The sequence below is a fragment of the Rhineura floridana genome, chromosome 2, assembly GCF_030035675.1.
Source record: "Rhineura floridana isolate rRhiFlo1 chromosome 2, rRhiFlo1.hap2, whole genome shotgun sequence".
NCBI lineage: Eukaryota > Metazoa > Chordata > Lepidosauria > Squamata > Rhineuridae > Rhineura > Rhineura floridana.
Window position 1 is genome coordinate 111888889 of NC_084481.1, and position 25999 is coordinate 111914887.

Below are 25999 nucleotides of genomic sequence, written 5' to 3' on the forward strand. Positions count from 1 at the left end.
TGTCTGTGAAAGAAGGTCTTCCAGCAGCTCGGACAGAGCGAGGATTTATAGCCAGCTCAGCTGAATAAGTGACCCATTTTTTTTCCCCTTTTTAAAAAAACGGACTAACAGGCAAGCATCCTCCTGTCTATGCTTATCACTTTCTTATCTATACAGCTAAAGAGATTTGTCAAAGGATCAGCAATTAAGAAAACCTGGGTGAGCCAAAACTTTCCTTCTTTTTTACTCACGGAACTAAGGGGGAGGAAAATAAAAATAGCCTAGCTTTTTCCTATTGCAAAAAGCTGACATGGAAAATGGCATTGTAAAGATTACAACAGATGAGGGGTTTCTGATTGCAAGAGAAAAGAAAAATCTTTTTGATTTATAAGACTTTTGTGTAATATATGTCTGGGACTATTTTTCCTGATCTACTTTTTCTTTTTTTCTTTTTTTTTTGACGAATCTGCTCATTCTCGTTGCTACTAGTCATTAGGACGCTGTGAACTAAAGCTGTTTTTGCACTTCTGGGCATATAAGAGATAAGGGCTGTCTAGAGCGTGACGCCAGTTGGTTTGAAAGATTAACTCCTTTATAACTGGATAAAGAAATAAACTGCTCTTTGCTTGGGACATTGAAAATTGAAGGAGTTTAGTTCCTTTGGCCTTAAGAATGACAATTAAGAAGATCATGGATGTACAAGAAGGGACTTTATCTTTAGACATGTTTCAGAAAATAATGAACGGGATTAAGTCAATAAAACAAGAATTGAGAAATAATAGACAAGCGTGGAGAATTGAATTTGATGAAATGAGACAGGAGCTGAAAGAAATTCAGGATTCTATGAGAAAGGAGAATAAAGATAGATTTGGAAAACCAAAAAAGGATGAAAGAGAAATTAAAGGCAAGGTTCAAACTATGGAGATTGGATTAAATATGGACTTGGAAAAAGATTTGGATTTCCTGGTTGTGATGGATCCTGGAGACAAATATTATGGTTTGGAAATCAGTGCTGTCCCTGAAGGAATTGAAGAGATTGGAGATAAAGATATTATCGGTTCAAAAAAATTCCTGGACTGGAAGGATTTGATGGAACTTGAAATGGAGAAAGTTAACAGAATTAATCCCTGTTCTGTGTTAATGGAAAAATCTTCAAGAGATGTGCTAGTGTATCATGTAAAAAAGAGGAACAGAGATGCGGCTTTGCAACAATACTTCAGTGATATGTTCGGAATTGATGGCAAGAAAATATCTGTGATAAAGGAAATTCCTATCAGACTTTTATTATATGACTATGACAGCAAGATTATTGGGTGCGTAAAGATGGAAGATGGAAGATGGAACCAATATGGATAATGGAAGAAGAGCGATTTGAAATTACTGGACTTAGTAGACTTGATGAGTTGGATTAATTGACATGTTTATTTAGAAAAAAATTGATGGACATATATCTCAAAGATTGGAAACTTCTTTTTGACTTTTTGTGGAAGAATGAAATGATATGATGTTAATGAGATTTGAAACCAATTAAGATGACCGCTGGAGGAAGGTGATTTTATAATCTATTAAGAGACAGGCTTGTTATATATTATAGATTTATAGCTGAACTACGACAAATCGGAAGTCAATATTTTTGTTTTTGTTTTTATTTTTATTTTTTTATTGTATTAGTTATTGATTTGTGTTTTTTTTTCTTTTTGTATTGTTTTGGTTTTGAAAATCTGAATAAAAATTAATTGAAAAAAAAATATTTTCAATACCTTTCCTAATTATCCCTAGCATGGAATTTGCCTTTTTCACAGCTGCCGCACACTGGGTCGACATTTTCATCATGCTGTCCACTACAACCCCGAGGTCTCTCTCCTGGTCAGTCACCGCCAGTTCAGACCCCATGAGCGTATATGTGAAATTAAGATTTTTTGCTCCAATATGCATAATTTTACACTTGTTTATATTGAATTGCATTTGCCATTTTTCCGCCCATTGTGACAACTACCGACCGGTTGCAAATACCCCCTTCTTAGAGAAGGTGATTGAGAGGGTTGTGGCACAGCAACTGCAAGTACTCTTGGATGAAACAGATTATCTTGACCCATCCCAGTCTGGGTTCAGGCCTGGTTATGGGACTGAATCGGCCTTGGTCGCCCTGATGGATGACCTTTAGTGGGAGAAGGACAGGGGGAGTATGGCCCTATTATTCTTATTTGATCTCTCAGCAGCTTTTGATACCATTAACCATGGTATTGTTCTGGGCTGACTTGGTGAGCTGGGTATTGGAGGCACTGTTTTACAGTGGTTCTGATCCTATCTCCAGAGTCGCTCTCAGATAATAGAATTGGGTGACTGTCTTTCGGCTCCCTGGCAATTGTGGGGTGCCGCAGGGTACCATCTTGTCCCCCATGCTGTTTAACATCTATATGAAGCCCTTGGGAGCTGTCTGCTATCTTTTCGGTGCCTTTTGAAGACTTTCCTCTTTCAACAAGCCTTTTAGGTTGAGACCTATCCCAGTCTGTATCTATGTCTGAATTGTTTAATATGTTTTTTAGTAATGTTTTTAACCCTTTTAAAAGTTTTTATAAATGTTTTTAATGCTTTTGTTTTAATATATTTTAAGATCTGTTTTTGTGATGTTTTAAAGTGTTTTTAGCACTTTGCAGCCCTGGGCTCCTGCTGGGAGGAAGGGAGGGATACAAATTAAATAATAAATAAATAAATAATATAGATTTTTAAAATTTCCCAATTTTAAATGGGGACCCAAAATGTAATGGAGAAGGGTGAATCCTGCACTGAATCAGGCAGCCTATGAAACACATCAGGCTTAGGTGGGCTGTTTTCCAATGAGCTGAATCAGGGTCCCAAGCTTGTGGTTGATGCACATCCCTGACATCTGTGTGGAAACTCCTGCAAAATTCCCTCAGGAGGTTTCACCCTGGCAGCTCTTAGACACTTGGGAGGTGCAAAATTAAATTACCTCTGGCTTGCAGCATCTCTGAAATAGGATAATTCTAGTTCCTCCAGAGGTGGAATTCTTACTCAGGAAGAAGGTATGAGGCACCTAATACTGTACATTGCTATAAATGGTGGCTCCTCACAGGCAAAGAGACAATCCAAACAAATGTACAACAGAAAATCAGAAGCATTCCGGAACCTTGTGTGTGTGTGTGAAACCTTTGATTAATATAAAATTTTAAAAGATAAATGGAAAGTTAATTTTCCAAATGTCCACTGCTTTCTGTTAACCCAACAGAAGTAAAAGGTTAACTGATAACCTAACAGAAATAAAAGGTTAAACACTGCAAACCCAATATAATAACATCTACATAAACTGAGCCTGCCCTGTAAAATAATCAGGTAAGTTGAGCCTATCAAATTCCTCCTTGAGGATCTCTTGATATGGATGGCACCATTTTGGATGCACACCCATACTTATGGCCTTCTAGAGAGCAATTTGGAGGCTTCCTATTAGACCTAAGCAAATCTTCAAAGATACCATAACAACTTCTTCATGTTTATATGATCACTAATCACTGTCAAACTGTTAGCCCCTCCCAATGCTGTCTACTCCAACTGGCCATGACTCTCCAAGGCGTCAGGCAGGTCTTTCTTAATTCTGCAGCCTCAGTTTCATTTAAATCAGGGATGGGGAGCCTGCAACCCTCCAGACTCCAGCTTCCACAAGCCTCAGCAAGCCTAGGCAATAGTTATGGCTGATGGGAGTTGTAGTCCAGCAATATCTGGAGGGCCACCACAGATTCCCCATCCTTGTTCTAAATGGAGATGTCAGGGGTGGAATTGACTGTGGATTTTTTTTCTGCATGCAGAACCCATGCTCTCCCATTGAGTTGTAACCCCAGGTTTGTGTTAATTAATACATGGAATATTATGCTTTAAATGGCAATGTATTATATCATTGTATGGAGTTTGTCCCTGGATAACAAGCTCTGCTCATGTATGCAGCACTTGTTATCTGAATAAACCCTTCCAGAGTGCTTGCAGAATGAAGAAGGTTCCCCACCCTTGGTATAAATAGAAATTCATCACAGTGAAGAACAAAGCCACTTCACTCCTGGTCCTAAAAGTGTCTGAGTACTCACCTTTTAGAAAGTGGGAGACATCCTCCAGTTGAGGGATATTATTTTCACTGTAACCACTGTATCTCTCCAATAAATGGAAGGCATCCAGGTGTTCTTTGCAGGCATGGGTGGGATAGAGACTCTTCAGTGTACTGTACACCTCCCGCCTTCAGAATGATAAGAACATAAGAAGAGCCCTGCTGGATCAGACTGAAGACTCATTGCGTCCATCGTCCTGGTCCCACAGTGGCCAGTCAGGAAGCTCACAAGCACAACATTAGTGCAGTAGCACTCTCCCCATTTGTGATTCCCAGCAACTTGTATTCTGATACATACTGCCGCTGAATCCTATAGGTAATATATAGCCATCTTGATAGATGGAAATCATGGAGGAGGAGTATCTGAACTTAGGACCAAGCTCTACAAAACTAAAACCAGTACTCATATATAACTCAAAATATTCTCCCATATGGTCTTTACTGATATTGAATGGAGAGAGCCACAAGGTTCTGTAGAGAGTTCCTAGAAAGATTGCATCCCATATGGAGTGTGTATATCCTGAGACTGATCATGATGAAGGGGTGTATCTAGAAGTTCCTATTATTAAATAAAGCACCAAAGAAGCCTACAACCTACCAGACAAGTCGTTTTGAAATGGGCTGAATGAAGACCTGATTCGCCTCCCGTCCCCCAAAGCTAACAAGCTGTTGAAACTGCTCTAGCTGTAAAACACCAGCAATCAAAAAAGCCATAGTGACTGTGAGTAAATCCAGCCAGAAAGACCCAATGGAAGTTGTGAGGAACAGATATAGCCAAGAGTCCACTAGAATATCTGATTTGTGCTGTGTTTGACAAACCCAGTGGAAATTGTGGGGTACAGATATAGGTGAGAGAGTCCATTGGAATATCTCATTTGTTCTGTGTCTGGTAGAAAATAAGAAAGGTGCATTCCTACTCACCAGGTTGTAATCTCCTCTGCTGTGTATTCCACTCGAGGAATTGGGTCACCACTATTAGAGGTATTAGTGAAAAGAACAAGAAGGGATACGAAATAATAATGCAGCAAATATTAGGGGCCAATATACTGTAATGTATAACTTAGTTCAATGTTTATCCAGTCATGTCTGAGACATGATTATAGAGCTATCATATGTCTAAGAGATAGAACAAGATTTATACAGGATATATGGTATTTAAAATCACAAAGCTAATACATGAACAAAGGATCAGCCCAGACGTAACAGACAGTGCACATTTACACTGTTGATCAAGATCTGTCTATTAGGAAGATGAGAAACCCCTGGACTAAGTCTTTCCAACTTTTGAAAGTTACTTTTTAAAGCATGTTTCTAGCCCTCATAGTTGCAGAGAAGCATAAGCACGCTAGGTATGCACACAGACCGAATAGCAAAGACTAGTAGGATTGAAAAACAACCCCTACATGGAGGCAGGCTCCACTAATGCACATAATGCAAATTAACTTACATCGTTTAGATTATAGGGGGCACTTAAGGACACATAATGTAATTCAGTAGCCCTTTAACACACTTTAATCACCTTGATGGTCAGATAATGACAAAAGGATGGGAACCAGCTAATCTGGAAGAGTTGAATCCCTTCTCCCTTTGCTGTTATTTCAGATATAACGATTAGAGGAAAAAATGGGAGGGGGAGAAACAACAACCTTGTCAAAATGCCTTGCCAAAAGAAAGCTCCCTTCGTTCTTTAGCATGTTCCCCTACCCAATATCCCTATCTCTAATACTGGTTGCTTTTGAAAATAAATATATTTAATTAAGAATCATTGCTTTATTATGATTTCAAAGGTAAATGTCTATCATTCATCTCATTTCAACTAGCCAGTTCATACTACTGAGCATCTGGGGCGATTGTTTGGGCCGTTTCCAAGATCTTAGGAAGATTCAGCCAAGGATTGTGCAGTGAGCTCTGCCACAGTGTGCATAGGTGTGCATACTCAGTCCTACCTTGTCTGTGCCTTCAAGGGCTGTTTGGATCATGGCCTATGTTGCTGAGTCAACAATTGCCCACCACCAAGCACCTGCCCGTGCACACAACTGTAGTGCAAAACATGTCACTCAAGGAAACGTGATCCTCTGCCTCATGATAAGTCTCCAGTGTGACCCTTGCTGTGGTCACAGTATACACTACTCATTTCACTACGGGAAAAAATTCATACCGATGGTATATAGTATAAATAGCTACTATGAATGTAGAAAACACACTTCAATTTTAAACCACAAATACAAATGATAGCCAGATGAAAAAGATTTTGATTTTTCATACCATCTATTTCAAATTTGGATCCCTCTGGGTACTGAGAAGAGAAACCAGCCCTGAAACCTGACTTTTGTCAGATTTTGTTACAATCTTTTAATTTGAGTTTGAATGGGTAAAAATTTCAAGTGTACACATTTTCTGCAACAGCATCCCAGACAGGATGAAAAGAAGACACCATAAATATCATTGAAATGGTTGCTTTCAACAATTCACTTATTGGATTGCTTATCAGTGTTGATTTGGGCCTTTCAGGAATGACTGCAAAAGCTCTATGGAATTGGCAGCCATGGAGCACTGAAAACACGAAGCAAGAGAATGAAACAGGAGAACCAAGAGAGTTGAAGGGCAAAGCACGGAGAGCAAAGAGATAAGTAAGTGTATGCATGGAGGTTTCAGCAGGTGATGCTATGCAAGGCAGCAAGTCTTACTGCTTATAGTGGAAGGCAATTTCTGCTATCATTTTCCTCCGTTGCCGATATACTTGATCAGAGAATCCCTTGGAGGAAAGAACAGAGCAAGAATGTTACCTCACATTTTTGCACTGAACAGTTTTAATATTGACAGCGGACAATTCTTATTACAGGTTGTTCATAGCAGAGAGGCAAGGATATATTCACCAGCAGTTGCTTCTTTGTAAAAAAAAAAAAAAAGGAAAAAAAAGAACCTCCCATGTTTTCTACTTAGTGTGACATTGCACTTCAAGTCAACACTTTATATGCTCCTCTTCTTCCTCTCAAAAAGCTCAAGTGTAAATTAATACAGAGCACTTGGAATATTTCTGCAGGTCTGCAATCTTGTGTACTGAGCAATCTTTTTACTAGAATTGCAATGACAGCTTCCTCCCTTGAGGCTATTCAGAAGCACAGCAAATCAAGCTATCCCACAAGGAGACAGCTATAATGGGTTCAGGCAGGGAGGAGAGATGAAAGAGGATTCAGGAAAGAAGGCTTATTCACTCACCGGGTGATCCAGATCCAAATCAGGGTCAAATTTGGTGACCAAATGGTGACATCTGTCTAGCTCGGAGATTTTTCTTGGAAACCAATGAACTGAAATCCAAAGAAAAAAAGAGGAAGCAGGGTGAGATTTTTTTTTTAAACCAGCTAGTTATAGGAAAGAATAAGGAAAAGTTTTCGAAAAACAAAGTATGTATTTTTTCCTCCTCTCCCAGGTACCTAAACTATTCAGATTTTTAAATAATTTCAGCATTTTAAGTAATTCACTATTATTTGAACTGATCTCTCTCTCTCCCCCCCAACTACCTACCTACCTACCTACCTACTATATTTAATTAAGGTTTCATTCCTATGTACCCTTACCTTGGAATAAGCCCCATTGAATACAGCGGTACTTACACACACAGAATTGTTCTGTAAGGTTGTCAGGAAGATACCATGATGCTGTCTTAACTTGCTTCTAATAAATAAACAATATTCAAAGGTGCACATTCCAGGTATTTCTAATACCAGTCTAAAAAGCATACACTTGGAGAAGGTTTTCACCCATGACATTATTTTTGTCTCAAGTTTATCTCATAATGTATTTAAGGAGACATATGTGTGTGTGGGGGGGGATGACGACGACTCTTCAGTCATGTTTTTTATTAACCAAAGCACCAGTTCCTTACACTTGTCTTCTTTTGTGCTCCTTACATCTTCTGAAACCCTTTTGAGAGAACTGATGAGGGTGCTCAGATCAGAGCTGTGGAGTTCACATCGCACAAAGTATTCCAGATCAGCAGAGCCCTCTTGTAGTTTCTTGCTGGGCCTTGTTTCTAGATGATGAATTTTGGCTTCAAATGTCTTTAAAAAGAGGGGAAAGGAAATGCAATATTTTAAAATAAAGGAGATTTCCCACCCACCATCTAAAATATCAGTTAAGCACTGCATTAAAAAACCCTTCAATAAACAGGTTCTTTTCAAATGAGCGAAAGAACTCCCCACTCCTCCATTAGCTTCTGATCATCAGACAGATGGTCAGAAACATGCCTGTTTTTTTTTTCTTGCATTGCTGTTTCCTTAAACTGGACCAGGAGCACTACTTTTACCAACAAAATCACCATACTTCTAATGTACACCAACTGGTAATTTAGAAGAGCACATAGGCTGCACATGCTATCCATTTTAAGCTGCTCACATTTTACTAAAGGAAAAGGCATTCCACAAATTCTGATATCTTTGCAATGATTTATCTGCATTTATTTCACGAAAGTCATGCCCAAAGTCCTTTAATTCTAGCTGCTCTTCTGCATGCTCAGTTTGGAAGCTCCCCAGTCAATCACATTCTTTGCAAGCAGTGTCGCATTGCAAACATTTCCAGCCGTCATACTGACGTTGTTCCCCTGAGCATCCTTTCTCCCACTCTGTTCCACCCAAAGTGACCTACACTAACAACTACAGCACTGCCTTTTAAAGAACAAAACACAGAAACACACATGGGGCACAATATCAAAAGAAACCCAACAGTACAAGCAGAAGGTATCATAAAAACAAATATCAGTAAGAGCAAAAGCCTGCCAAAGTGACAAGTTATTGAAATGGTGGCAAAATGTCATCAGAGAGGGGACCAAAGGAATTTGACAGGGCAGGGCGTTCCACAGTTTAGGTCGGGCAACTCAGAAAGGCCTCACATGCACCTTCCTCTCTTCTTAGCAGAGGGCCAGTGAGAGATCTAGATACCCAAAGGAATGGTACGCAGAGGCAGGAACACTGGAGGCTGTGTTGCACCAAGTCAGACCAGCGGTCCATCTAGCTCAGTATGGTCTACACAAGGGGTGGGAAACCTCAGGCCCAGGGGCTGAATGTGCCCTCCAGGCCTCTCTGCCTGGCCTTTGGGATTCTTCCCCATCCACACCTCATCCACAGCTAAACACCCCTTCCCCAGGCTCCTGGGGCTCTTCACTGCTCCTGCTTTCTGCCTTCCTAGAGTGTTTTCCTGGCTGGAAACTGCTTTTGAGCTCTTGGTAATCTGGAAGGGGTACAGAGACAAAGGAGTGTAAAAATTAGCTTATTGTGCAAAGGTAAATTCACATCCATTTATCCACCTGCTTTTGCCTCTAGCTCCGCCCACCACCATCAGATGTATCTGATGACCAAGGAGGGTGTGGTTTGCATCACCATCACGGTGCTGGCCTCCGTCCATCCCAGCACTGTGTTTTATGTTGTTTTCTTTTTGCTACCACCACCAAAATTGTTAGGGTCTGGGAGGGAGGTAGGGAGGGGGTAGATCTGGAGGTTAGCCAACCCTGGCTTCCAGGGTTATTGCAAGGTTTGCTGAGAGAATGTATGGGAATACTCTCTGACAACGTAGGGCAAAGTATTATGTGGATGCTAACTATTATTTATTCATTAATTTAAGACAGCAACGATAATGAAACAGCAACATAACATTACAGCCGGAGAAAAAGACCGTGCAAGGTTAATTAAAGCCTGGGTGTTTCCAAGAAAGAAGCTAAATTTTCCATACGCCCTTTTTTTTTATCAGCCTCAATGCTATGCTCTGGCCAAGGTGCTGAATGTAAAAAGAAAAGAAAAGCAAGTGTGAAATTAAGGCTGCAACAAGTTTCATCTTATTTCTTGACTCCTTAGATATCACTTCTCTACAAAGCAGCACTGGACACAGGCTATTTGCAGGGGGGACACTGGAAAGGAGATGGGATCCCAAGCTTCCTCCCTCCACCATGTTTTCCCTAGAACACCCCCATGGAATCAGTTTTCCCTGAGACCAAAGTAGCTGGAGGGTGGAGGGTTGTAGAGAAAATGGAGGATGGAGGAAAGGCTTAAACACCATTCCTTCCACTTGGTGATTTCCCCCTGGAAATCCATACATGTCACACTCCATTATTGCCCAGTTCTGGAATGGGCAGACTTCACACTTGATGGATCTACGTTATGCTTAAAAAAAAAAAAACTACAATCCCAAGATCTACCAACCAGAGCCAGGTGTATACGACTTGAATTCAATAAGAGGGAGGCCCTGAGCACATTCTGAGTCTAGGAATTTATTTTCAGCACCAGAACTGAATTTGTAGTCCTTTTACACAAGAGTCCACTCCAGCTGGTTAGCTTTCTTTCAGCAGCTCGGTTTAGATGGGAAAAAGTCATTTTGTTGTTGCCATCTGAAATGGGAGTCACAACCCTCCCTGATCTACTGCAAATCACCCAGGAATCTACCAATAGATTCCAATCTACCTTCTGGCCACTGCTGGCCTCTAATTCTCTCTGAAATAAATCTTGGTTGGCTCTAGTACAAAGTTCATGATTACATTCAAGTTCTTTACTGAAAACTGGTGCTTTTTTCACTTCTTAAAGAGTTAAACTAGTTTCTCCTAGAGATTCAGCAGGGGAAAGGCTGCAATTTTTACTCAATCAGAGATAGACAGACAAAAAGGGAACAGAAGGCAATGTCACCGACAAATTCAATTTAGTCCCATGTTTTCTAATGCATCCCTAGGATGTTGCCCCTCCACAAGAATCAATACCTTAGCATTAATCTGACAGATCTGATTGCATTACCTTTGCTTGAGTTGTATGTAATGTAAAACAGCAGAGGGAAACCAGCCTCCCCACAACCTGTTTCATCATGAGGCAAATGTCATTACACCCGTCTGTTTTCATATCTTGTACCTGCAGTGCCGGAGGGATCAGGGAAATGAATCTTTCACAGTGGAAGCCTGACCTGCTTTGGTGTTTGCTTTGCTTAAGCACTGTCATCATGATAAACCAAGAGAGATTTTCAACTCATGTAAATCTCCCATGGAGGATCTGAATGCCATTTGGAGCAATCATTGTCCTTTGATCTCACACAACTTCACAAACTGATCTCTCTCTCTCTCTCTCTCTCTCTCTCTCTGGGAGGGATATTGTTCATAGTATTAAATTGACTGTAAAATAAGCTTCACATTAGTGCACACATACAGCCTTGAATTGTGGAAGTACATACTGGGAAATGTTTAGGATTCTTTGGTAACAATTTACTTCTGGAGGTTGTCATATGGTGTGGAATTTCTGAGCTTTTCATTGGAACTATAGAAGCAGAAACTGAGTTCTTCTCACTTCTAAATTAAAAGAACACAAATATTAAGGATAGGTACACAATGATCTGAGGGTTGTTGATCAATCTAGTATTCTATTCTGTTTATCATCTCCCTACCTCATTCTCTGTCTCATCATTCATTATGGCCTTTTGTGCATGGAACAGACTTTAAGTCAAGAGTGGCCAACTGGTAGCTTTTAGGCCACATGTGGCCATGCCATCATTTTGTTTATCAACCATCCTTCTCTTCCCAGGTTGAAAGCAACTTGCTTGGTCTGCACAACATTGCAAGTGACTTTTGACCTGAACAATGATGGGAGGAAGGGAAGTTTGCAAACAGCAAAGCAAGTGAGAACTGGGACTTAAAGGAAAAGATACCTTCAAGAAAACAGCAAGGCCAGAAATGAGGAACTTGTGGCTCTCCAGTTGTTCTTGGACTCTAACTCAACCTTTCCCAACCTTTGGGTCCCCAGATTGTTGGCCTACAAGTTCCATCAGCCCCAGCCAGCATGGCCAATGGTCAGGAATGATGGGAACTGTAGTCCAGCAAAGGTTGGGAAAGGCTGCTCTAACTCCCACTGACTCCAGGCAGTGCAGACAATGGTCAGGGATTATACAAGTCCAACAATATCTGAAGGACCACAGATTCCTCATCCCCAGCCTAGGTGAATGTAGCTGTATGAGGAAGCAGAGAGCAAACAAGAGACAGATCAAGTAATTCCAGAACCACTGAGCATGCCCAACCCAAGAATTGTGGACCAATCAGTGACTTCCATTTATTTATTTTTTATTTGTTATTAAATTTATATCCTACCCTTCCTCCCAGAAGGATCCCAGGGTGGCAAACAAGCAATAAAACACTAAAAACATATATAAAGCATCTTAAAAACAAAGCATAAAGAACACCTTAAAAACAAAATACCTTTAAAAACATTTTAAAAACAATTCCAACACAGATGCAGACTGGCATAAGATCTCTGCTTGTGAAAGAGGAAGATCTTCAACAGGTGCCAAAAGGACAACAGAGACTGTGCCTGTCTACTATATAAAGGAAGTGAATTCCAAAGGGTGTGTGCCATAATCCTAAAGGTCCGTTTACTGCATTAGATGTATGGTTGCCAGATAAGTAACAGGCAGGGCCTGGGACTTGGAAGGCTGTCCTCCATAAGAGTTTCCTAATTCCACAGTCTGGTTAGTCTCTTTCACCAGAACTGCAGCGCATCAGTTCTTCCTAACCCCTCCAACCAAAGTGGTCTCACAAAAGTGGCACGCTCTGTTACCAATATGCAAAGAGCACACTTGTAAATGGTGCATTGCATAATTAGGGACATAATCTTGATTCCTCCTGTATGAAAACAAGTATGCTGAATTTGGCTCTGGGCAATAACTCATTCTACTGAGACCCAGTCCTACCTTCAATTTAATTTCAGGTGTCTAGAAACATATGAACTACTAGGCTGTCCTTTTTCACCCCAAAAAGTGTGCCCTTGCTTTAGCCAAAAATGCAACATCATCGGCTCACCTCAAATACTTTTAGGGCACGGGATGGCAGTGAAGTCTTCGCTTCTTTGAGTGTGAATAAAAGGTTTAACATAGCCATCCCATCTTTCTCTTCGAAGACGATGGTTTCAGTTGATTCAGCAGCCTCAGAGGCAGCAGCTGCAGCTGCAGCCACAGCCGCAGCTTCTCTCTCCTTTCTGGCATCTTCTATGAGACTCTGTCGTCTGCCAATGAATTGTGGGGACTGAGAAAGAATGCAAGAGGGAAATATTTATTTATTTTATTTTATTTATTAAATTTACATCCCAACATTCCTCCCAGTAGGAGCCCGGGGCAGCAAACAAAAACAATGAAAACACTTTAAAACATCTTAAAAACAGACTTTAAAATATATTAAAACAAGGCATCTTTAAAAACATCTTTTTTTTAAAAAAGTGTTAAAAACATCTTAAAAAGCAGTTTCAGTACAGACACAGACTGGGATAGGTCTCAACTTAAAAGGCTTGTTGAAAGAGGAAGGTCTTCAGTAGGCACCAAAAAGATAACAGAGATGGCGCGTGTCTAATATCTAAGGGGAGGGAATTCCAAAGGGTCAGTGCCACTACACTAAAGGTCCATTTCCTATGTTGTGTGGAACAGATCTGCTGATAAGTTTCTTCAGGAGGCCCTCACCTGCAGAGTGCAGTGATGTACTGGGTATATAAGGAGTAAGATGAACTTTCAGGTATCCTCGTCTCAAGCTGTATAGGGCTTTGTACACCAAAATCAGAACCTTGAACTTGGCTCAGTAGCTAATGGGCAGCCAGTGCAATCTTTCAGCAGCAGGGTAACATGTTGGCAATACCCTGCTCCAGTGAGCAGTCACGCTGCTGCATTTTGCACCAGTTGCAGTGTCCGGATCAACCTCAAGGGCATCCTCACATAGAACGTATTACAGTAATCCAGCCTGGAGGTTGCCAGTGCATGGACCACAATGGTCAGACTATCCCAGCCCAGAAACAGCCGCAGCTGTCTTACCAGCTGAAGCTGGTAAAAGGCACTTCTAGCCATGGAGGTCACCTGGACCTCTAGTGACAAAGATGGATCCAGGAACACCCCCATCTGCTCTTTCAGAGTGAGTACGACCCCATCCAAAGCAGGCAATGGATCTGAACACAGGAACCACCAACCCACAGCACTTCCATCTTGCTAGGATTCAGACTCAGTTTATTGGCCCAAGCACCAGTCCAGGGCTTGCACAGCCTCTTCTGATTCAGATGTTACAGAGAAATAGAGCTGGGTATTATCAGTGAACTGCCCCAAATTTACTGATGGCTACTCCCAAGAGCTTCATATAGATGTTAAACAGCATCAGGGACAAGATGGTACCCTGCGGCACCCCACAGCACAACTTCCAACTTGCTGAAAGACAATCACCCAATGCTATTTTCTGAAAATGACCTTGAAGATAGGATCGGAACCACTGTAAAACAGTGCCTCTGATACCCAGCTCATCAAGCTGATCCAGAAGGATAGTATAGGCATTGGTATCAAAAGCCACTGAGAGATCAAGTAAGAATAACAAAGTCACACTCCCCCTGTCCTTCTCCCAATGAAGGTCACCCATCAGGGTGACCAAAGCTAATTCAGTCTCATAACAAGGCCTGAACCCAGATTGGAATGGGTTAAGATAATGTTTTTCATTCAAGAGTACTTGCAATTGCTGTACCAGCATGCCCCAGTAGCCACTGACTTGCTTTTTCTGCTTGATTAGAGACTACCATGATGCCTTTAAAAAAAATTGTTCACACAGGATTATCGGGGATATCACAGCAAAATGGGAAAGTTAGCATTAAATTGTAGAAAATGCATAAAATGGTTGAGTTGATCTTTAGTTTCATGGCAAGACTTTGGTGGTCTGTCCTGCATTCCTTTCTCACTCTTCCTTCCTAAATGAGCAATCAAGGTTGACCTTTGTGAGCCTTATTTCACCCCTGCCAACATCCTGATGCAGTGTAGGTCATTATGTCAACTTCACCAGCAAAGACATATATAGGTTTAGCCAAGCCCCGTGTCCAGGGTCTTCACCTGGAGTTAGCTGTAGGGAAGCTACTTGAAGTACACGTTGGTCATCCTCCAGAAGGAAAGAAGGAAAGACTGCTATTTCTAGGCTGATCTAATCCTGCGGCACATAAGAGAAGCTGCCTGCCTATGTTGGTAAGGAGGGCAAGTGCAGAAGCTAGAGCAACGTTTTATTGCTTATGTCAACAGACTGCAATCCTATGTCCTGTCTATTTTGTTAATAAATCTGTCTTTTTGGTTAAAGTACAGCTGGTGTGGTTTAACTGGATTCTGAATAATCTGTATTATCTCACCCCACATCCTTGTTTTGAGCCTTTTAGCCAAGCTACAGTAGAGTCCTACTGCTCCATATCCTGTTGATCCTGGCAGCTAACAATCCATCGGGTTATTCTATTGTGGGTTTAATGCCAGTATCAAAAGTGGGCTATGTAGATGCCTATGCAAATTGGCCTTCCTAGTGACTGCCAGGGGGTGCCAAGGTACAGAGAGGGGTAAGGACTCTGTTAAGGACCCCTGGGTACTTCACAAGGGTTTTTCTTCTATTTCATGATAAACCACTGTGAGCTGTCTTATGGAAATGCTGTCTTGGAAATAATAGTTTTATACTTTTCATTACAGGTGCTGGGATTTTGCATCCAGCACAAGAGAAATGTTGGATAGTTCTTGCAGTGCCATTAAGAATAAGGGAGAAATAACTTATTTCATAGAATCATAGAATAGTAGAGTTGGAAGGGTCCTATGAGGCCATCAAGTCCAACTCCCTGCTCAATGCAGGAATCCAAATCAAAGCATTCCCAACAGCTGGCTGTCCATGTGCCTCTGGAATGCCTACAGTGTCAGAGAGCCCACTCTAGAGAACCTCTCTAGTTAATAGGTTCCATTGTCGCATGGCTCTAACAGTTAGGAGTTTATCCTGATGTCCAGTCAAAATCTGGCTTCCTGCAACTTGAGCCCATTATTCCATGTCCTGCATTCTGGGATGATCGAGAAGAGATCCCGGCCCTCCTCTGTGTGGCAACCTTTCATGTACTTGAAGAGTGCTATCATATCTCCCCTCAGTCTTCTCTTCTCCAGGCTAAACATGCCCAGTTCTTTCAGTCTCTCCTCATAGGGCTTTGTTTCCAGTCCCCTGATCATCCTTGTTGCCTCCCTCTGAACCTGTTCCAGTTTGTCTGCATCCTTCTTGAAGTGCAGAGATCAGAACTGGACGCAGTACTCAAGATTAGGCCTAACCAGAGCTGAATAGAGGGGAACTAATACTTCACGCGATTTGGAAACTATACTTCTCTTAATGCAGCCTAAAATAGCATTGGCCTTTTTTGCAGCCACATCGCACTGTTGGCTCATATTCAGCTTGTGATCAACGACAATTCCAAGATCCTTCTCACATGTCATATTGCTGAGCCAAGTAACCCCCATCTTATAACTGTGCATCTGGTTTCTTTTTCCTAGGTGTAGAACTTTGTATTTATCCCTGTTGAATTTCATTCTGTTGTTTTCAGCCCAATGCTCCAGTCTATCAAGGTCCCTTTGAATTTTGTTTCTGTCTTCCACAGTATTAGTTGTGCCCCCCCAATTTTGTATCATCTGCAGATTTGATAAGCATGCTCTGTACCTCCTCATCCAAGTCGTTAATAAAAATGTTGAAGAGTGAATTTCAAATGAATATGTTTTCTGTGCTGAATTAAGTTGAAATCTGTACATCAGAAATGTAATAACAGACTTGTCTTTCTGGAGGTCATGGAGAAAGCTTTTGATTTCTCAGCCAACTCCTATTATTCAATTTCTTTATCATCCACTATTTTATTATCAGAATAAGCTATCAGACTTGGGAGATGAAGGGGTTTTACACATTAGTTGACATAATCATGAATGGAGTCCCACTTACATTGAAACAAATTCAGGATAAACTACATCCACATCAATGTACTTGACATCAGTTACTTCAGGTTCAGTACTTCACAACAATATGTACTGTGGAGGAGCAGGGATGGAAATCATTGACTTCGTTTGAGAAGTATTTGATGGAAACATTCACTGATAAGGGTTCTCTATCCTCTTTATATAAAATATTGTTAGATATAACTGCTGGGAATCTAGATAGTCTGCAACAAGTATGGGAGGAAGATGTGGGTATGGATATGGATCCTGCAAAATGGGAAAAATTATGGGATAAACTCCCATTTCATTCAATATCAGCGAAACTGCATGAAAACTCATATAAGATTATTCATAGGTGGTATCTAACTCCCTTAATTCTGCATAAAATTAATAATAACATTACACTGATGTGTTGAAGAGTATGTGAAGTGCTTGGGAATTTTTTTCATACATGGTGGGTGTGTACTGCTTTTGAGACATTTTGGGAAAATGTGTTTCATGAGATTGGGTTGATTACAGGGCAGAACATTACTTCTGACCCTCTTATGGCTCTTTTGTCTATTTTCCAAGAAGATAATTTATCACTGCTCTCTAAGGATTTAAGAGTTACTTTACTGGTGGCAGCAAGAATTGTACTTGCTCGTCATTGGATTGACTGCAGTATAGATGTATGGTATTCTTAGGTTTAGAACATAGCTTTGATGGAAAAGTTAACACAACAAAGGTTGGCGAGGCAGGACCCAAATAAAAAAGATAATTTTCATATTACCTGGTTTATGTTTATAAGCTATGTAACTGTGGGTGAGTCTAATTTCTGTCCATCATCAACTCATGCCTCTTTATGGAGGGATGTCTTTGGATAGTATCTGGAATTTACTGTGGTTAAACTTGTCTACCAAAAGTGAATTCCTAAATCTCTACTTAGAGATTTAGTGTATTACATGCTATGGTTTTTAAGGCTTACATTAATCTCAGCAGCTCTCTAATTTTTGAACCCCCCCTTTTATATTACTATTATAATTTTGAAACATTTTTATTTTTTGTCTTGTTGTGTCCCGCCCTTTATTTATATATGTATACATGCTTTGATTGTATAAGCTATATATATTAGTATATTGTAGCAGGTATCTATATTTCTTTGAAGAATTTGATCTGTACACTTAAGAAATTGAATAAAAAGAATGTTAAAAAAGAAATGTAATAACAGATAGTGCCTTAAATACATTTAAATAATTAGATATACTAATCCATGTCTCTTAGAAAGAACCTCAGTGAACAACTTTGTTGTTTTTGATTAGTATTTTAGGCACAGTTACTTGGAAGTAAGCAGAAAAAATATAACAACAATGAAATGAAGTTATATAAATAACAAGCATGTTACATTTCAACAAAGTTTCTAGTAATTTTTAAATTATTTATTATTACATTTATATCCCACCTTTTCTCACTGAGGAACTCAAGGTAGTGTACAAACATGGTTCTCCTCCTCCTGATTCTATCCTCACAACAACCCTTTGAGGTAGATTAGGCTGAGAGACAGTGACTGGCCCAAGGTCACGCAGGGAACTTCATGTCCAAGCAGGGATTTGATTTGAACTCTGGTCTCCCAAGTCCCAGTCCAACACTCTAACTGCTACACCACACTCGCTCTGTAAATGTGCTTAGTTGCCGTAGCTTTTTTTAAAAAAAAAATCTGCTGAGTTTTTATTTACCTTATTGTTGGCCCCCTAAATATATTTAATCTAATGCTATTTTACTGCGCAACATCCATTGTTCTGTTTTTAACATTTTCATTGTAAGTTGCCTTGTGAGGGTTTGCCCTAAGAGGTGGGGTAGAAATGAATAAATCTACTTTCCTTGCAAGGTAGTCTTTTTCTAAAGGTACCTGCAGAGTATATTGCATGGGTTCAGCAAGGCAGGCTAAAAGAAAACCTCAGCCTCAAACATTACCAGCCACACTGACATCACGGCTGGTCTAAAACTTGCTGCTCTGTGAAAGAAAGGATGATCACTGATGTGATTCAGAAGGCAGTAGCTTGAAAAGGGAGTCCGTCTCATACTGCTCTTTTCTCTACCTGGAAAAGCATCTGGTCTTCACTGGTAAGTTGAGACTTTTTTTGTTTGCCTTTCATAAGTCCTTTGGAAGAAAGAATGTGGCTAGAGAAGAGACAGACAAGGGCTTTGAAGACAGTTGCCTGCATACTTATATTTATCTCACTGTCACTGCTGGTCATCATACAGGTTTGGAAAGCAGTATTTAACACTATAAACTGTGATGGCAGTGAGATAAGTGCACACAGCGAAAGCACCTATGAATGCCTGAACCACCTTCAACTCTCTGAAATAACTATTGTTTGTCTGTCTTCAGCCTCAACACCTCTGCTATGCATGTCGCTAACATGATGCTGTTTCCTTCTTTGCTGTCTTTAGTATTTATTGTTTTATGTCAGGGTAGAAAAGGTAACTGCAGGAGCGATTGTGGCAGTTAATAGTCAAACAACAACAACAATTTCCATGCCACGAGAACTTTTGCTGGATGTAGGTTTCACTTCTGCTAGCTAGATACAAATTTCAGCTTGTTTTCACCACGAGTTTTACACCAGAAGTCTTCTGAAGGTCTTCTCTGGTTTGGAATGTTTTTAAGGAGCCACTGTATGCAAGAGTCAGTATTCAGCACACCAGGTGTCCAAAGCCAGCTATTTTCTAGATGCAAATGAGCAATGTTGCAACCTATTGTTAAGCCCTTACTCTCATGTGAGTTGTTTGAAATGCACATATAATTAGGAAACAATGTCATGTGATATGAATACATAAATTCTCCAAATTTTACAAAAGTAACCAAATACATTTTTAAATGTGTATTTTAGGATAAAATATGTTTAGAAATGCATACTTTGAGATAAAAATTTGTATTTAAATACATATCTTGAGATAAAATACTGATTTAAGTGCATATGTAAATGATTTTTTGTATGGATTTTTTTTCAATCACAGATTAATGTGGAAGCAGGATGGAATGGGTTTATGAATAAATATATATGGAATTGATATGGCCCACAGACTAATCTATTCATCCCTACCTACAGGCCACACCTCATACTTATTGGTAGTGGAGACTGTTGGCTCCAATATCAGTGGAGTAATTAATCTTCTCCAGGTTTTAATCTGAAATTTCGAGGAACTGTCCTGTGTGCTGAAAATAGTCTGGGAATAGATTTTAGCACCTTGGACAGCACCTTGAAAGTCCAGACTAAAACCCAGAGCAGATTCACTGCCCCACTGACATCGGAGCAACTGTCTCCACTGCCTATTGGGCTACCGTGTGAACATGTTGTGTTTAGAATGGCGCTTCTTTCCCTGGCTGGCTCTGGCCCTGTGAAAAGGGTTGTTTGAAGGCTGTGTTTGAGCTGCTGGTGGGTTCAAATTCTTGTTTGAGGGAGTCCTGGAGTTGGTGGGTGTAGGTGTTGGCTGTCCTTCTCCTTAGCAGTGAGACATCAGAAGCTCTGAAAGGGGAGAGGAGGTGTGGATTGTATAGTGTGATATCATCATGGCATCCTGCCTTTGCTATGCATCTGTCGGTGACCTCTCTGTGTGGACTGATCAGCGAGCAATATCATAATTGGTGGGGGCTGGATTTGCCAAGAATCCTGTGGAAGTGGCCATTGGAGTTGCAATATTGTTTCTAATTGGCATTGTTTTGCTTTTCACTTTGCTGTTGGGGCTGAATACAGGGGGAGGTTCAAATTCCCCTTCTCACGAATTCATGAATGCATAAGGGGGTCATGTCCACCAGCCATACCAATGCATGCATCAGTCAGCCCCCCCCCCCAGGCCATGTATTTGGTGTCAATGTGGAGGGACCATGCACGCATACAGATGTTGCACATAGGGCTGCTCTATGCAAGAGGGAATCCTGAGACAACCAAGAGTCCCTGCTGGGTACAGGAACTCTAATCTACATACATGTGCATGTCTGGCTCCTTCACAATGATAAGAAACAGAAAAAGGGTTGCAAACCATGAATGCCAAAGATGAAAAATTAATTATTAATTAATAAAAATATATATTTATTGTAAATCCTTATTAAGCTGCCCAACGCGTTTCAGCCAAACATAGGCTTTCATCAGGGGCTAAAATTAAACAGAAAAAACGTAATCAGACCAAATATATATATAGACAGACATATATAGGATACATAACAACTATAAAATTCTTTAAACAATACAAAGGAAACATATACTGTTTTTCCAAAGTGAACATGTTTTGGAAAAACAGTATATGTTTCCTTTGTATTGTTTAAAGAATTTTATAGTTGTTATGTATCCTATATAAGTCTGTCTATATATATATTTGGTCTGATTACGTTTTTTCTGTTTAATTTTAGCCCCTGATGAAAGCCTATGTTTGGCTGAAACGCGTTGGGCAGCTTAATAAGGATTTACAATAAATATATATTTTTATTAATTAATAATTAATTTTTCATCTTTGGCATTCTTGGTTTGCAACCTTTTTTCTGTTTCTTTTTATTGGATGCCTTCCACTTTTTTACCTCCTTCACAATGATGCCAAGCACATGGGTATGTGACCAGCACATATAAGGTGGGAGAGTAAGGCAGTCCAGGTGAGCCAAAGAGGACAGTCAGGAAAGCCAGGGGTAGCTCCTTATCAACTGTCCTGCTCTGTTGCTGCTCCCCCTGCATCTCACCAACAGCCTCAAGGCGGAAGGCAAGGAGGAGGGAAGCAGTGAGAAAGAAGGACAGTTGCTGAGGTGCTGTTCTGGCCATTCTCCACAGTTCCTGTGCCACTCATCTCAGATGGCAATCTCCCTCCTCCGCACAGGAGAATGTCTAAAGGGAAGAGGAAGTTTAGCAACCTGTTGTGAGAGGGAAAAGAATTATAGTTTGAAAAATGTGATAAAAAAGTGATGTGTCCTTTGGCTATGGGGAAAAAAAAAGGTTATAGCAAAATATACCCAGATCTGTATATGTGAGTGTGAGCAGGCATACAGTGAGCAGGCAGAATCTGTGCTAAAGTATTCCAACGAACCCAAATTCAGCTGCAAGAATATCTTGGGGACTGCCTGAACAAATCCCCAGAGAGCATAAAGATATTTCTTTTTCAAAAAGCAGGTAGAGCAGCGTGAACATAGTTTTACCCATTGTTGTTGGTTTTGCCATCTAGGTTATGTCAGTGTTTTGGTTGCCTTCTTTTATGGTAGCCCTTTGCTTAGTATTTTGACTTGATGTATTGTTTTATTACTGGCAGGTAGCCCTCCTCGGGTGCAAGGTATGGAGAAAGGCAGCACAAAAAAGTCACAAATAAAGGAATATCAATAATTTACATAATGTGTGATGCAATTTCCTTGGTTTGGGATGGAGAAACACTTATATGGAGTAGCATGCACTGTGGAGGAAGTACTGTGTCAGCCTGTGAAAGCAAATGTAGGGTGGACTATGGGCACCCATCTAGGTCCTGGTTGCAGGGTCCTAGTGCCTGCTATTCTGCAGATACTAGCCGCAGATTTCTGCTAGATTTCATTTGGCTGCTAAATTCTGTGAAAAGCTTTTTACTGAAGAAGCTACAGCGGCTCTCACCTCTCCCTGAACATAAGATACAGCTTTTACAGTCACTCAGATTTAGGCAAGATGCATTTTCCATTGGAGGCAGATCAGTGCCCACTATTACTAATGCAAATCAATTTGCAGAAATATATCTCTTATACCACACCAATGATCAGAAATGCAGGTGTTTTTTGTTTTTTTAAATCCAACCGCATTAGATAGGTGCTTACAATCAAAGAGGTGCAACACTGAGGGTAACAGAAACTGGTCCCTTTGGGTTTTGTTTTTAATATAACATTTGGAGACCATTATTTCAAGTATAGGTCGTGCAGGAGCAGTACCCATTTGGGGACCACAGACCTTTACAAGTTATTGTACCTCATTACATTCCTAAGTCTAAGTCTATTTCTAAGTCAGGAGAATAATATTTGCATTCCCAAAGACAAATATGCAGTCTTCAACCCCTTACCTCTGAGATAGCTCAAGTACTTTCAATATATCCACTTCAGTATGAAGGCTGTAATTCACAAAGGAGTGAGCCTGCAATGGTTTGATTTAAGCTGATCTATCAATGTCATATGTGCCTAAGAGCTTGATCTTATACACTCCTGCATGGAAAGTGCACAGGAACAGATACAGGGTTCTGTGTGATTTCCACTGAAAGTTATAATTTGTGATGATCCAAAATGTGTGTGAATTGCTATGCGTGCCCATGGTGGGCAGACACAATTGGCTATGGCTTTCTGAGATGTAAATATTTAGTGGGATACACTCATGTAGGATCATCATATGTTGTTATCTGCAGTGGGAATGTACATCATTCTTCAAAGAAGTGACTTCTGTATAGAAAAGCAGTTGTGTGGTTCTAAAGACAGCATGGAGCTGTGCTGTATGCCCAAAGGCAGAATCCACGAGGGATTTATTTTGCCCAACGCCCATAAAAAGAAAAGTTATGAAACTTCAGTTCATTTTATTGGGAGTTATGCAGCAGAACTTTCAAGGAAGTCCTTCATGTGTAGCACCACATACCCCCCCCAAAAAAAACCTGTGAAGAAGCCAGAATGAATCTTGTACAAATATATGAGATACTAGCCACTAATGGGTTGAAGGAGATCTTTATCTAAACATAAAGAAAACCGCCTCACCTGAAATCTAGCATCTAGGAGCCAAACTACATGATACATTTTGATTGGTGGTTAAATAGCAGCTATGAATGGTCCTCAGTATCAGAACCATGGTGTACCTGGAGAGGGGCACTTAAACTCTTCCCTCCTGCATCATGGTCCTGACATAAAATCACCACCTTGATCCTCCTAGCTGCCCCTACCCCCCAAAAAGCCAATGAAATAGGACCACACATTTAACATCTCATGTTGTTTGGCCCTTAGTTTCAAGCTCTCACACTGCTTAGTATGTCTGACACCTCCTTGTAATCTATGATAAAATTCCAGGGTAAGCAGCTTCCTGACTCAGCCTTCGAAGGCTGGTTCACACAAGGCATGCAGTACACTTCATTTTATTTCTATACACTTGATGACAGGCAACCTAGTATGTGAACTGAACAAATAAAAAAAATATTTGCATACGGTGATTTCTACCTTTGGCATTTGACCTGTGGTGTTCACTCACACATGTGAGTCATGGGTTGATGTAGCAGTCATCATACAATGAAGAACATGCATGTGTGAACCTCCAAAAGTAGCTTTCCTCAACTTGGTGCCCTCCAGATATTTTTGGATTTCAAATCCCATCATCACTAACTGTTGACCATGCTGGCTGGAGCTGATGGGAGTTGTAGACCAAAGTTTTTGAAGGGCACCAGACTGAGGAAGGCTGACATGAAGTTTCTGTGACATCTATGTAAGATGCAGAAGCTAAGAAGCATGCAGGAACATATCCACTAAAGAAGATGACAATGAAAACCAAGGATCACATACTCCCAACCTGGCTAGAAGAATTTATGAAAATTTAACTCAACCTGGTTTAGGTACACAAAGTCTTCATTTTATGTCTTTTTCTCCTTGCATATCTGCTATACGCAAAAACCTAATATAACACAGATATGAGAGTCACAAACCATAGTGAGAAAAATGAAAGGATTGTAGTGTCGCATAGTAACAGTTAGAAAGTTGGTCTGAGTCCCCACTGTCTTGTGGATTCAATGCAAAAAAAGAGGGGGAGATTTCCATTGCACTTGAATAGAACAAACCTCTCATTTTAACATTACGAAATCAAAATCCCTTCATGGAAATTTAGTTATTAGATGGTGATGGTGGTAAATAAAACTCTTTGGCATTATTTTACTTAGAACATAATTCTTAACACCATACCACTGTCATTGCCATTCTTTACTATTTTTCTTTAGCATCTTATTTCTGCATTTAAAAGTGACATTTTTTCTTTGGCAGCTATATTATCATTGCATGCAAATTATTGACACAATCCCTGAAGCATTTCGAATGGAGGATTTTGTCCAGCCTCTGGGTTCTCTTACACAGAATGATGTTCTAGAAATTCTAGAATTCTGGAATTTCTAGAAAAAAGGCCGTTCTCTCTCCCACCATTCCATTTGCCAGTCATGGCTACTCAGACAGAGCAGTTGTGGCTGGAGGTGGCTAGACTGAAAGGGATTAGAGGGGTCTTCTCTTACCATGATGGCTTCGGCTTGCTTGGAGTCCAGCTCCGACACTGCCCGCCGGAAGCCTTTGGCCAAAGAAGTGGAGGAGTTTGGGGTTGGCATCCTTGCTGGTGCACCGGCTCAGCTTTCAGCTTTCCTCTCCCTTCCCTTCCCTAGACTTTTATAGGGCAAGTCTGACGTCAAAGACCCTTTCTGATCCCCCTCTGCCCACCTCCCTCTCTTCAGCCTGGGGGAGAAAAGAGGAGGAGGGAGCAGATGTGAAGGAAAGAAGCACTTGTATCCCATTAAATCTAATTGATGCAAAGATTACAGGCACCCAGCCTCTGCAAATCCACCACGGACTCTTCTCTTACACCCCAAAGTACTTGATAGGCAAAATGCTCCCCCCTGTGCTTTATCGCAGCTTACACTGTGTATGCTGTATATTCCTAGGGCTCTGTTCCAGTGTGAATTACCGTTAATGTGGGCGTCTTAACACTGCCAAACAACAAATGAAGAGGAGAAAACAAACGAGAGGTATATTGTGTTAATCATATGGCTCTGTATGGGTAAACAAAGATATTTTAGATAAGATCTAGGACCTAGGAGCAGTATTAAGCATTGGGATAGGTGAATCAGTCTATTGGGGCTCTCTCCGTTTCTCAGTTTTCTAGTCTTATGTACAGTTCCTCATATTTCCACATCAGTTCATGATTATTATATTCTTTTAAATTTCTCATGGAAATGCATCAGCATTTTAGTGGGAATTTCTCCTAATATACACCTTTTTCAATGCAGTTCTGCAAAGCAATTTTCCCTAATGCATTTTTGCACGTTATTTTCATGAATGCATGAATATGTATGCATATTTTATTCTAGCATGTGCATTCTTGCACACATTACTTAGCTTACTTGCTCTGCATTGCGAAATCTGGAGAAGTGCAGATGAAGGATGGCTGCCTCTCGGTTCACATATTCTTTCAGAAAGTGTGAATT

At 40.5% G+C, this 25999-nt stretch overlaps 1 protein-coding gene across 2 annotated transcripts in view; it reads right to left on the reverse strand.

Moving 5' to 3' along the window:
* TH (tyrosine hydroxylase) overlaps positions 1-25126 on the reverse strand; it is a 35031-nt gene extending 9905 nt beyond the window's left edge. Inside the window, exons 1-7 of one of the 2 annotated variants that reach the window (XM_061613089.1) lie at positions 25037-25126; positions 12906-13127; positions 7977-8151; positions 7310-7398; positions 6778-6845; positions 5012-5062; positions 4074-4219 (exon numbers count right to left, since the gene is read on the reverse strand). In XM_061613089.1, the coding sequence (XP_061469073.1) occupies positions 4074-4219; positions 5012-5062; positions 6778-6845; positions 7310-7398; positions 7977-8151; positions 12906-13127; positions 25037-25126 (841 nt within the window). Of the gene's footprint in view, positions 1-4073; positions 4220-5011; positions 5063-6777; positions 6846-7309; positions 7399-7976; positions 8152-12905; positions 13134-25030 lie in introns of both variants that reach the window. The other variant, XM_061613088.1, reaches the window with a different exon arrangement.
* Positions 25127-25999: the final 873 nt, after the last annotated feature.